Source organism: Enhydra lutris, unplaced genomic scaffold, assembly GCF_002288905.1.
Source record: "Enhydra lutris kenyoni isolate GAN:26980312 unplaced genomic scaffold, ASM228890v2 scaffoldscaffold5, whole genome shotgun sequence".
In the NCBI taxonomy this organism is placed as follows: Eukaryota; Metazoa; Chordata; class Mammalia; order Carnivora; family Mustelidae; genus Enhydra; species Enhydra lutris.
Window position 1 is genome coordinate 27,671,160 of NW_019154089.1, and position 14,206 is coordinate 27,685,365.

At 40.1% G+C, this 14,206-nt stretch overlaps 1 protein-coding gene across 1 annotated transcript in view; it reads left to right on the forward strand.

Moving 5' to 3' along the window:
- The first annotated feature begins 8,305 nt into the window (after positions 1-8,305).
- Positions 8,306-14,206, forward strand: part of LOC111141299 (ATPase phospholipid transporting 10B (putative)) — a 98,259-nt gene continuing 92,358 nt past the window's right edge. Inside the window, exons 1-2 of the mRNA XM_022493759.1 lie at positions 8,306-8,580; positions 9,569-9,763. Coding sequence (XP_022349467.1) covers positions 8,306-8,580; positions 9,569-9,763 — 470 coding nt within the window. The remainder of the gene's footprint in view (positions 8,581-9,568; positions 9,764-14,206) is intronic.

A 14,206-nucleotide genomic window follows, 5' to 3' on the forward strand; every position in this document is an offset into this window, starting at 1 on the left:
GTTAGACCATGTGGCTGATTCTGGCAGCCATTTGATTAAGAGCAAAGTCATGTAGTTCACGTCTACATCTCTGTTATGGCTCTATTTAAAGCCACATGTTAAGATGATGAGGCAGAGGGAGCCTGGAGCCCTGAGCCACTGGATTGAGGAGAGCTACTTTGGAGCTGCAAACCCTTAGTGGTTGTGCTAAGCCACTGAGATCTAGGGCTTCATCTCACAGCCTGGCCTGTGGCTTAGCCTGACTAATATACTAGGCAAAGCCTGAAGAAAGGGCCTTCAAGGGAGACAAACTACTAACTGCCTAAATTCTCACACATGTGCACACGTGCACATGCACGCGTGCACACACACACACGCACACACACACGGGGTGGGGGAGACAGACGGGAGGTGGAGAAAGAAAGCTTGGAGTATTTAAGAATACTGAATAAGAAAAAAAGATATAGGTGGGAGCTGGGTCACAGGAAGTCTAATGCAGGCCACAGTGAGAAGTCTGGGTTTTATACAAAAACAATCATAATCACTGAAAGTATTAAGAGACCTGACATGATCTGATTTGCACTTTAGAAAAACAACTTTGGCTGTTAGGAGGAAACCAGGGTGGAAAGGGAGTAAGCAAGGATGTAGAAAGCCAACAGGAGTCGTGCAGTGGTCCATACAAGAGACAATAATGTCTTTTCTTATATTGGAAGCAGTAGAAATGTTGAGAAGCAGATGGATTTGAAAAATATTTAGGTGAACACATGTAGAATTGAAAAATAGCTTGACTGTTCGTCAAAAAAATGAAATTTTACCATTTGCAACACTATGGATGAACTAGAGGGTATTATGCTAAGTGAAGTAAGTCAATAAGAGAAAGACGAGTATTTTATAATTTCACTCATATGTGGAATTTAAGAAACAAAACATATGAACATAGGGGAAGGGATTGGGAAAAATAAAATAAGACGAAATCAGAGAGGGAGACAAACCATAAGAGACTCTCAGCTACAGGAAACAAACTGAAATTTGCCTGAGGGGAGGCTGCTGGAAGGGGTAGGGTTACTGGGTGATGGGCATTAAGGAGGGTACTTGATGTAATGAGCACTGGGTGTTATATGCATGTGATGAATCATTAAATTCTACCTCTGAAACTAATAATACACTATATGGTAATTAATTGATTTTAAATATAACTTTAAAAAATAGACTGTAGCAAATGAAGAAGAAATCAGAGATAACTTCCAGATCATTTGGGTAAAGGGAGATGCTACTCATAGGAATGGGGGCTACTGGAACCAAAGTGAATTTTGGAGAGAATCCAAATCTTTAGAAATATTAAAGCTGAGATACCTAGAAAAGAAGAGAAGATGGCAAAGAAGCAGTGGGACACTCCTGTCCAAAACTCATGAAAGATGTCTGAGCTCCAAATACACCTAATGGGAGACCATCTTGCTGGGTACCTGGTGATGCCCTAAACTCCAATGAACCTGGGGAGTAATGAAGTAGAGTATAGCAGACCATAGAACTTTCTTCTTGTCTGTTTCAGAAACAATTGCTGTCCTTGAAAATCTGTTGGAGTAAGGCTCTTATGGACCAAGATGCTAAGAAAAAATCAGGGTAAACCACATTCACAAAAAAGACTGGTAATGGAGACTGAATGTGGTGTGCTATTAATACTTCTATAAAGATCTACCCTCTGGTCATTCCCACACAACCCCATTCTGTAGGATTTCATTTGTGACATGTTTTCATTATCTTCTACAGAAGTACCTCCTTCAAATTAACTTTTATCTAAGGTGATTGCTATTTCCTTCTCACTCTGCCTTTGCCTTTCACTCCCAGCAGCCTCCAAAAGCCACAATTTCCACCCCACCCTGTGCAAGGGCCTCAGACACATTTCTTATTCAAAATTTCTTTCTCTCTGGAGGAAGTCAGCATCTGGCATCCTAATTATAGGACACGTTTTGTACCCGGTGAATGAGGCACAATCACAGCTCCTGCTCCTCCCAGTGGGAAGGACAGAGCACTTTCTGGTACTTACAAGAACTGATTGCCCACAGCAGCTATATGTAGAATCCTGGAGCCGCATACAAGGCAAATGAAGGCTCTGACGTTCTGCCATCCTCAAGGCTTCTAGCCTCTCTGAATTCCACTGAAGAATAAGGTCTCCCCTTGGGCCATTCCTTTCCCAGATTTCTCAGCCAGGTTCTGGAACTGGAAGCCTTAGTGACAGGCTTTTTTTTTTTTTTTTTTTTTTAAAGATTTTATTTATTTATTTGACAGAGAGAGATCACAAGTAGACAGAGAGGCAGGCAAAGAGAGAGAGAGAGAGAGAGGGAAGCAGGCTCCCTGCTGAGCAGAGAGCCCGATGCGGGACTCGATCCCAGGACCCTGAGATCATGACCTGAGCCGAAGGCAGCGGCTTAACCCACTGAGCCACCCAGGCGCCCTTAGTGACAGGCTTTTAAACTGTGATTTCTGTTCTGTGGTCTGCAACTAAATGTATTTCCTTGAATCTAAAATGTCATCAGCTTAATAATATGTTGTGAGGGTAAAAAAGAAATATTATCATATCAATTATGTGACATATCCTAGGTTCAAAACATTAAAATGTGGGGAAAAGGGTACATTTTGGATTCTAATAAATATAGGTTTTTCTAACAGGGAGAAGGAAGAAGTTTCCATAAAGGAATCATTCTATTCCCCTTACTTTTGTTTCTCCATCTATAAAATGGATATGGGTAAAATAGGTAGAGGACTACATAAAAGTAGTGGCCATTTCCTTGAGCAAATCCAATCAGAATAAGTGGGGGAAATAACAAAATGAATAGGGAATTGGTAATAAGCTTGTAGTATTGCAAATTTTTCCTTGATCTAGTAGAATATTTGGGAAATGGATAGGAAGCAGTTTCTCTGGATTTTTTATTTAATTCAGGGTTGATGAAAAGCCTTTTGTTGTTTTGACACTTCTGTGGGAAACAAACAAAGAACTTGCAAAACATGTTAGCAGCATTTCCTGCATTAGTAGGTAAGCATCGAATAACGAAAATGATACTTTCTCTATAATTGATGATGTTTCTGAACCTGGTTCCCCCAATGGCAAAGGGAGATATAGAAGGTCTAGGACAGTGTTGTGATAATGGGCCAGCAGTTTTTATTTCAATAAAAGTAGGACCATGTTAGTGCCTATGAAAAATAATGTGTATCAAACCCCTAATTTCAGATATCAGTGTCATATCAGAGTTATAGTCAGTGTTATATCACTGTTAAAGTCAATATTTAAGCTTTAAAAAAAGCGAGTTGACTTAAAACATATTGCATTTAATAAAACAAATGATCTTTGGGTATGGTAAAAATTGGAAAGGTAATTCAAGAATGATTGCAATTTGGGGAAAACTGGTATAATTGATTGATTTAAGGACATACTAACCCTTGACTACTCTAAGGTGTTATTTTTGTTAACTAGAAGTCTAAGAGGAAATTATTTTGTGAGATTCATACATTTTGTAGGGCTCAGGGTAGAGTGTTTTAAAAACTCCTGTGGTTAATTGAAGGCCAAACTTTCTTAGATTCCAATTAATTTTAATATCGAGATAGTGTACTTTTTATCAAGAATCTGAGTGTAGACTAAATTTAATTTTATAGTTGTTTGTTTGTTTGTTTTCCCTTCATGCCTGCCTAACTGATATACTTTTTAAGGAACTGGACATGAAGGGAAAATAACTCTCTAGTCTCCACTTACTACTACTTTCTAGCGTTACTTGAATTTTCTTCCCATTTTTAAAATCAATATTTGCTCTAGCCATAGGACACTTGTAAATGTGGCTTCTTCTTAGGATGCTCTCTTACTTACAGACACAATGCACATATACACACAATACGCATACACTTATCCCATCCGCCTTACAGACACAATGCACATATACACACAACACACATACACTTATCCCATCCCCCTTACAGACACAATGCACATATATACACAGCACACATATACTTATCCCATCCCCCTGATCTCAGCTCAACCCCACCTCTTCAGGGACAAGGCCACACCCCTCTGTAGTACAATCACGTTGGGCCCTTTTCTCCTTTGTGACACTTAATCATGGTTGGTGAATATACAGTTGACCCTTGAAGAGCAGAGGGGTTAGGGGTGCAGACACTCCGCACAATCAAAAGAATAAGCACAAGTCAAAATCTACATATAACTTTTGACTCTCCAAAAACAACTACTAATAACCTACTATTGACTGGAAGCCTTTTGGATAACATAAACAGTCAATCAGCACATATTTTGTATGTCATACGTATTATATTCTTCGTTCTTACAATGAAGTAAACTCGAGAAAAAAATATTTTAAAAATCATAAATTACATTTACAATACTGTGCTGTATTGAAAAAAAATCTACATTAAAGTGCACACAAGTGGTTCAAACCCATGTTGTTCAAGGATCAACTTTACATTTATTTCTATGAGTGTGTGTTTAGCTTCTGAGTGCCTCACTAGAGTGCAAGTTCCAGAAGAAAAGAAATGGATGTGTAGGTTTTACTCACTTAGTACAAAACAAGAGTTCAATAAGTATTTTTTGGTTTGAAGAATGACTGGTTGATTGACTCCTTAACAGTGAAAATGGGATTTGCTGAAGATGGGGTTTCCTTGGTTTGTTAAAATAAAAAAGTAAAGGCCTAGGGTTAATTGGAATGTGGGCCAGGCTAGATGGAGAAAGTTGGGGAACAGGATTTCTCAGTAAACTGTAATTAACTCAATACGTTAGGCTAATGGTCCACCAAATAGAAATGTACCCCCTACCATCTAGAGGACATTCTGCCCAGGGGAAAATGATAGTGGTGCTAGAAGGAATTACTACTTCCAGCCAGAGGGATCTGAGTATGAATTAGCAAAACTAGAAACTTCTCAAGCTTATTGTTAGTGGGAGGTACCATTTCAGAAAATTAGGAGAGAAAAGACTTTGTAACTGGATGGACCTTGTAGAGTTGCTTCAGACAGGGCCCTCCCTCTAGGCAAGCAGTAATAAACCACACCTCAGATAAAAGGATTACACAATACCACCTTGTTTCCTGATCTACTTTTGGAAAGCAGTTGCTTACTTGGAAGAATGAGTAAACAGTGGGTTAAGGAGCAGCTGTCCCAACAGGGTCTTGGCCCTACCCAACCCATTCCAGTAAGTTTCTGGCAGAGCAAAGCCTGGGATTCACAGCTCTGGTCAGGTGCTTTCCCTGCCTAAAACTCTTCAGGACTCCATTCTACTCTCCCCACAACAGCCTTAACAAGCCAGCTGGTTAGGCTCCCCACTCAAGTGGGGAGCCTGCTTCTCCCTACCCCTCTGCTGCGCCCCCTGCTTATGCTCTCTCTCTCTCTCTGTCAAATAAATAAATAAAATCTTAAAAAAAAAAGGGGGTGGGGGGTTCCTGGGTGGCTCAGTTGGTTAAGCCTCTGCTTTTGGCTCAGGTCATGATCCCAGGGTCCTGAGATTGAGTCCCACATCGGGCTCCCTGCTCAGTGAGGAGCCTGCTTCTCCCTCACCCTCTGCTGCTCCCCTTGCTTGTGCTCTCTCTTATTCTGTCAAATAAATAAATAAAATATTTGACAAGCCATCTGGTCCTTGTCTGGCCCTCCAGCCTCAGCCCTTGTTCTTTGTCCCGTACTTCATGTGCTCTATAGGACACTCCTATGAACTTTTTTTTGTTGTTTCTAGAACCAGTTCTTCTCCATGGATCACCCCTGCACAACCTTCCTACCTAGCTAAGTATGTATATGTATATATGTATACACACACATATACAAACATGGACATTATTTTCTGAACCACTGAAACATCTTGCCCCTTTACCCATAACTACTTTAGGATGAATTTTCTAGGAACAAGAACATTTTCTTATATCACCACAATATAATTATTATAATAGGGTAAATTGCTATAGTAAATTGCTATAATAGGGTAAAATGCTATTACTAAGCTTCAAATAATTTTTAAATTTTATGCATTGTCCATTTATGTCCTTTATACCTGTACTATCCCCCCCAGGCCAGGATCCAACCCAGGATTACACATTACACTTAATTATCATATCGTTTTAGTCTGTTTTATTTTTTTTTAATTTTTTTAAGATTTTATTTTATTTTTTTATTTGACAGAGAGAGAGAGATAGATCACAAGTAGGCAGAGAGGCAGGCAGAGGGAAAGGAAGAAGCAGGCTCTCCACTGAGCAGGGAACCCTATGTGGGGCTCAATCCCAGGACCCTGGGTTCATGACCTGAGTCAAAGGCAGCCCTTTAACCGACTGAGCCACCTAGGAGCCCCTTTTTAGTCTGTTTTAATCAGAAATAGTTCCTCTGCCTTTTTTTGACCTTTGACATTTAATACCTTTAAGGTAAGCTGATTATTTTGTAAAATAATCCCCAGCTTGAGGCTTTTCAATGTTTCCTTGTGACTACCACAGAGATGATGCCATGTCCTTGGTACATCATAACAGGAGGCACAGAATGTCAGGTTATACCATATTGGTGATTTTGGTTTAATCTCTTAGATTAGGTAGTGCCTGCCATGTTTCTTTAATACAATGGTTCTTTTTTTACTATTGTAATTAATAATTTGGGGGAAAGATATTTTGAAACTATGGAAATATTCACTTCTTCATCAAACTTAAGTCTACTTGTTTAGCATCCATTTTACATCTGTTTTATTTTTAAGAAAGTTTATTTTACAGTGTGAATAAAGAAAAGCAAAAGATATGATATGAAAAATGGACTTTTTAAACCACCCTACCTAAAATATCTGCATCTCCCATATCAATTCAGTCTTCCTTTTTGAAGTCCTTATTGTCTAAAATTGAGAGAAGCCTGATATGTATGGAATTAGGCACGGCAAGATTTCTCATTTGCATTTTCAACCCTATTCATGAATTATCTTTTCATTTCCTTTTCTTTTACAATAATAAAAAAAAAATCCTTGAAAGGAACATTTTTTTATAATGAGAAAGAAGATATACGATATTATTTCTGGCTTATCATATGTCACAATATTGCTTTTGGTCACATTATGATGGGCATCAGTAATTGCATTTATTTTTTCATGCTTGCTACAAGGGCTCACTTAAGACTCTGAAGAGCTCTTCTGGATTGAAAATCATTTGGATTGATTAAACTCATGAGGAGAATTATGATAAGGGTCAGATCATATGGGCATCAGGAAGGTAAAATATTATCATTTAAACTAGAAATGGAACTTTTTCTCCTTTAAAGAACCATATTGTCAATGACAGGTGAGGTTGTTCATCGTAAGATAAATAATACCTGATGTTTACTGGTCTATTTATTCAAAAGAAAATCATCCTGTGAGCCTAAGTGAGAAGCCCCATTATATGCAAATTCTTACAAAGGATGTCTTTGAATAAAATCCTTCAGGGTCTTTAAGTAAGAATGGCCAGAGGGAAACTTGAAGGCTTGCTTATAGGTTCCATTAAAAGAGCTCAGGAACTGGAATATCCTAGATAAAGCAGTATTTTGTCCCCCATCTAGGAGGATCATCTGAAAAAGTGCTCAGTTTCAGAAACCACCAAATGGAGTTGGAGAGTAAGAGAAGGGTCTCCCACCCTCACACCCAGTCAGCCACATTAAAAAAAAAAAAAAAAAAAGGTGATGTCCCCGGAACGACATTCTGTACAGCACAGTCACCTCGGGCCAAAGTTTCCTAGGAAAGAAACTGTCTCCTCTGTCCCACCTATTACTCTCATTTGAGGTTCTGACCACAAACAAGGTTCTCCAAAATATCTGTACCAGAGAATTTTAGAGATAGAGAACACCCTTCCCTTTAAGATATGACTCAGCATATTTTTATGTACTATTTAATTCACTCCTTACAAAAAGCTTGTGAAAAAGGTAGAATAAGACTAGTTTTCCTCATATTACAGTGAAGACACTGAAGACCGTGAAGGTGAAGGGACAGCTCAGTGTTAGGAACAAATCACAGATCACATTCTGACCTCTGGGGGTCGTAGCCCACTGGGCTATACCTTTCCTGATAGGCCGAACAAGGTCATCAGCCCCCTCCTCCCATCTTAAATGCTTTCGTGGTACTTACCACTGTGCTAGTTGTGTATTATTTATATGATTATTTGCTTTATGTCTCTCACTCTTGAACATATGGTTTATAGGGATTGAACCTATTTGGTTCACATTGTATCCCAGAATCTACCTTGGATGGATGGGTAAACAAGTGAGTGAGCCAATGTACCACTTATTTTCTTCTGACCATGGCAACTGCCTGTGTCTGTTTTCAGACCGTAGCTTGCTATCAGAAATGGCCCTCTCAGTGGACTCATCTTGGCACCGGTGGCAGTGGCGAGTCAGAGATGGCCTCCCCCAGTCTCCATCAGAAGCCACACCTCTGTTGTCCCAAGATAGAAGAAGGCAAAGCTACAACCTGACACAGCAGCGGGTCGTGTTCCCCAACAACAGCATGTGCCACCAAGATTGGGCAGCGGTCTCCAGGAAATACTCTGGCAACAGAATCTGCACGACCAAATATACCTTCCTCACCTTCCTGCCTCAGAATCTCTTTGAGCAGTTTCATAGGTATGCAACCAGTTGGCCAAGTAATATGTGCTTTAACCAAGTATTTGCTAGTATTTCTGAAACAAAGATGCTGCCCTTGGGGCCACCTAGCCTTTAATATCCAAATGCATAAACCTTGAAAAGACTTGTCATTCATTTGCTCATTCATTCATTCAATAAATATTAGATTCTACTCTGTGTTAGGCCATGCATTAGCAGCTAGAGATACATGAGGGGAAGAAAAGAGAGGGATTGTCCTGACTATTTTCTAGTAGAAGAGATAGGCATTAATTTTAAGAATTACATAAATTAATATAAAATTAGAACTTAGAGAGATACTTCCAAGGAGAGGTATATGGTGATCTTAGAGTGAATAGGAGGGAGATCTGGCCTAGTTAAGAAAGTCAGGAAAGACTTCCAGGAGGAAGTGACAATTGAATTGAAGTAACCTGAAAGAAGAGAATGCATTAACTGGATAAAAACAGAAGTCAGGAAGGGAGCCAGGGGAATGTTCCTGCCAACAGAACTTCATAGTGGCAAGAAGGAGCAAAATGCACTTGGAAGACTTAAAAATGTAAGCCATACTTTCAAGATAATATATGCAAGATCATCTTTTATTTATAAAGCAAAATACATACCAAGCTATCATCCTAAATTTTGTAATTACTATTACAAGCTATCATTTATTGAGCAAGTACCATGACTGAGAACCCTCTATTGTGTATATAACAAATATTATCCTTTGTAATAGTTATATGAGCCCTTAAAAGTAGGTAGTACTATCCCCCTTTTATACAAGTTGAAACAAGCTCCAGAGGGTCACACAACTAGTGAACACTTCAAGTTTGAATGTATCTGGATTTGGCTAAAAAGCCCTTACCATAATTCCAGGTGACACTGAAAGAGAATATCATTTCTGTTGGTAAGGGCCAACAGTAGGGAAGAAGGAATGAGGAGAGTATATTTTCCTCTCCGTGGTTTTCCCTCACACTTTGCTTGCTCCTTCCAGATGGGCTAACCTCTACTTCCTGTTCCTGGTGATTCTGAACTGGATACCCTCCATGGAAGTTTTCCACAGAGAAATCACCATGTTACCATTGGCCATTGTGCTGTTTATCATCATGGTCAAGGATGGCATGGAGGACTTCAAGAGACATCGTTTTGACAGAGAGATCAACTGCTCCAACATCTGGATATATGAAAGGTAAGAGAAATCATTCTTCTGTTTGCTTTCTTGCAAATAGGTTATACATATTCACCAGCCTTTTCAAAGGATTGGTCTCTCTTCTCACATTTTATTTTCTTAAGTTCACTTAATTCAGTGACTCTCAACCAGGGCAGTTTTTCCCAGGAGGGAACATTTGACAATGCCTGGAGACATTTTTCTCTGCCATATTGTGAAGGAAAATGCCAACGGCATGTAGTGGATAAAGGCAGAAAGACGATGCTAAACATCTTATGCCATGCAGGACAGCTGTCCACAACAAATAATGTCAGTGATATTGAGATTTAGATACCTTAATTTAACATGTATAAGCACTCAAATTATTAAATACAAGAATGTTATATTATTAATAGTACAGTTGGAAGCTCAAGAATTGATATCTAAAATTGACTAGATTGGGGCACCTGGGTGGCTCAGTGGGTTAAGCCTCTGCCTTTGGCTCATGTCATGGTATTACGGTCCTGGGATCGAGCCCTGCATTGGGTTCTCTGCTCAGCAGGGAGCCTGCTTCCCCCTCTCTCTCTGCCTACTTGTAATCTCTGTCCGTCAAAGAAATAAATTTTTTTAAAAATCTTTTTAAAAAAATCTTTAAAAAAAATTTTAGGGGCGCCTGGGTGGCTCAGTGGGTTAAGCCGCTGCCTTCGGCTCAGGTCATGATCCCAGGTCCTGAGTTCAAGCCCCACATCGGGCTTTCTGCTCAGCAGGGAGCCTGCTTCCTCCTCTCTCTCTGCCTGCCTCTCTGCCTACTTGTGATTTCTCTCTGTCAAATAAATAAATAAAATCTTTAAAAAAAAAAATTTTTTTTAAATAAAATTGACTAGATCATCTCAGGAGACCAAGTTTAAAAGCAGCTCTTTGGAGAGTGAGTGATAGGCTATGTCTCCCATACAAGAAAATGTATACCATTTTTTTTTTATATATATACCATTTTAAAGCATCTGAGGCTTCTTGTTTTTAAAACTTAACCAGGTAGGTTTTAGGACCTAGAGTTGGCACACCTGTTCTTGGCTGCCTGGGTGGAAAAGGAAGATCCCCATGGGTGCTGTCGATATTCCAAGAGGCGGAGTCTCAAGAGGTAGAAGGAAGTGGCCTGGCAGGTGCACACCTGTTCTCTGCAAGCTTTTTCCTTGTCATTTCTCACCTGGTGTTTGTAAACCAGCTTTTTATTTTTAATTTTCCTTTTGAAAGAAGAGAGAGAAATTTCCAGCGGAGAAGGCAAGTAAAAGATGTCAGGGACATGACTCACTGGCAGCTCAACAATGGGACTGATTAGGGAAAAACTCTTTTATGGGGAACTCATGTGCCGTGCTATAAGAATTAAAGAGATGAATTGAGCCGAGATGAGAAAGGAAGGGAAGAAAGGGCGGAAAAGGAAAGAAGACAAGAAACGAGTGGTAGTCTCCAACCTGCCCTTTGAAGGATGGTCCTGCGGAGAGAATCCCAACAGGCATTATTGTGGAAATCAAATTAAGACCAGCAAGTACACTGTGTTGTCCTTCATGCCCAAGAACATCTTTGAACAGCTGCACCGCTTTGCCAATCTCTATTTTCTGGGAATTGTGGTTCTGAATTTTGTCCCTGTGGTCAATGCTTTCCAGCCTGAGGTGAGCATGATACCTATCTGTATCATTCTGGCGGTCACTGCCATCAAGGATGCTTGGGAAGACCTCCGGAGGTACAAATCTGATAAAGCGATCAATAACCAAGAGTGTATCATCTATCGCAGGTAAAGCAAAACCCACTGGGGAAGTCTTGTGGGCCTAGCTCCGATATTTCTATGGCTGCTGCCACTACCGCTACGGTTGATAGAGGAGATGGAATAGGGAGAGAGCGTTATTTTATTTCAGTGAAGCTGTTTAATTCTCCACAGTCAGAATTATGATCTAAAAGCAAAAACCAGGTTTAAAAAAAAAAAAGAGTCTTGAATCCATTGCTTATTTTTTGTAAAGGTTTTATTTATTTATTTATTTATTTATTTATTTATTTATTTGAGAGAGAGAGAGTGCACAAGCCAGGGGAGGGAGAGGGACAAGTAGACTTTGCACTGAGCATGGAGCCCCAGGCAGGGCTAATCTTGCAACCCTGAGATCATGACCTGAGCCATAACTAAGAGTCAGACACTTAATAGACTGAGCCACACAGGCACCCCTTGAACCTGCTGTTTATTAAAATTAAGAGGTCTTTATTATGTGGTATTTTCTTTGGTGCTTCAAATGTGTTTAACACTTAAGAATTTTGCATAAATTTTTCATCCGCTCTTAGTCTGGTGTTACTATGAGCGCACTGGAGCGTATCTGGAGAACTTTAGATGGAACAGGCATCACTCTTTCAGGAGAGCTGTAGAGCATTTTTTTATTAGATGCACTGGAGACACACACTGCCTGAATCAAACTGCTCATTAACTACATGACCTTAGGCAGATGACCCAAACTCTCTGAGCCTCATTTTGTCACCTATAAAATTGAAATCCTTCCTGGGGTGGTCATGAGAATTGCATCATTCGAAAGTGCTTAGCACTATGCCTGATATATAATAAATGCTCAATACACAAGCTGTAATTGCTTTATTTTTAGACTATAAAACTCATGTTAGCTCCATCATCAAGGCTTTCCTTAAGATTTCTCTTTGATGTCGTGCCAACAAAAGCAAAAACGGTGAACCACCTGTCTTGCCACATTTTTTTAAAGTTATTTCATACATGCTATTGTTTTACAAAGGTTCCACTGAGGGTTGTTAGGGAAAGGACATGCACTTGGTCAGCCATATCCATATCCTTCTTTAGTGAAAGAGAAAAAGATAAGAGTTATTGTAGGTCTTAAGTTTATGACTGCACATGTAGCCAACAAAGAAGCAAGGGAGTCAAGTCTGGGCTTGAAGAGCAACTGCCTGCAGTGACTGAGGGCTTTCTGGGCTAGCAGTCTGAAGCCATTGATGACTAAGTCGTGAGCAGGGACGGTCTTGACTTTTTTGGCAGATGAGGAAAACATCCATCTCTCTCAAAGGGCACCATCCCTCTGACTTTATCAACCTCAACTCAGCAGAAGTTCTGCCGTCACTTTGGTCACTCTTAAAATGAGAAGGACTGGCTTCAAGGTGTGCGCTACAGCCTTTTAGTGGCTTCCTTCTCAGGAGGGTTTCTATTCCCCAGGGAAATGGAGGGTGACCGACTTGGAGCTGGCTGATGAAAGGTTTTATAAGAGACCATTGAATCCAAGGGACTCATTTGTTCCAGGGCACCTCTATGAAAAACTCCACTCCCTCCCTCAGCAGTAGCTGTACTTCTGGTCTTTTTGCTTGCAGGGCCACAGTTGCATGTCTAAAGAAGTTAATCGGAAGCGTGTGTGTGTGTGTGTGTGTGTGTGTGTGTGTGTGTGTGTGTGTGTTTTCAGCTAAATCTAATTGTCTTGATTGTTGTTAGCACACTGAACACCTAGAGATGAGATTTAGTCATTCCTCACCTTTGAATAATAAATTATAAAGAGAGGGAAAATAATTGTCAGGTTGCCTTTGTTTGAAGAGACTGTCAACCAGTCCACCCCATCACTTTTTGTTTGCTCCTTTTCTCCTTTGTTGTTTTCCTCAGAGAAGACATACAGGGGTGAGCCAGGAAACTGTTTCTTTAGGGAAGAATGAGTGTGGGCAACTCAATTAACCTGATCCTATTCTCCCTCATCTGCCAGAAATCCTCTGCCCTAAGCCTCCTAGAGTCATGGGCCTGTTCTTGGGGATAATCTCAGTGTTGATCAGACCCTAGACTGACCTGTGCTGGGAGCTGGTCTGACATAGGCCACACTGTTGTTCTGTTCTCAAAATAGCTTCCAGGGAACAGTGAAAAACGGAGGCAATAGCAATCCTAGCAAAAAGAGACCTTGGTCCACAGGTTCACTGGCAGTGAGAGGCATTAGAGGTTTTATAATAGCAGTATTTCCCAAAATGTATTCAGTGGAATAATAATGACAAAGAGGTATTCTCTGAGAAAAAAAGCATTCATGATCAAAAAATAATACATTGGCCCTCCTAACCTGTGTTCCACGAGGGAACTGAGAAAAGAGACACCATAAAGAAATCTGTCCATCCTTAACTCCATGTTGTTCCTAACTTACTTAACTTGGAAATTTTTTCTAACATATATTAACATCTCAATTAGGGGAATTTTACCTTCTTCAATATAACAAAATAATTGACTACAGGGCCAGGCAGGTAATTGAATGAATGAAGTGGACTAGATACAAAAAGGAAAGCAATATTATCTGTGTACTAACAAGTGGGAACGGATCCTCCGCATCAGTGCTAGGATGAACAAGGGAATGGTGAGCACTCTGGGAAATGGGGGGACCCACGTTCTCATATCAGGAGACAGAGCTGGCCACCATATGGAAATATAGACCTAGTGTTGCCAGATTGTCTGAATTTTATTAAAGG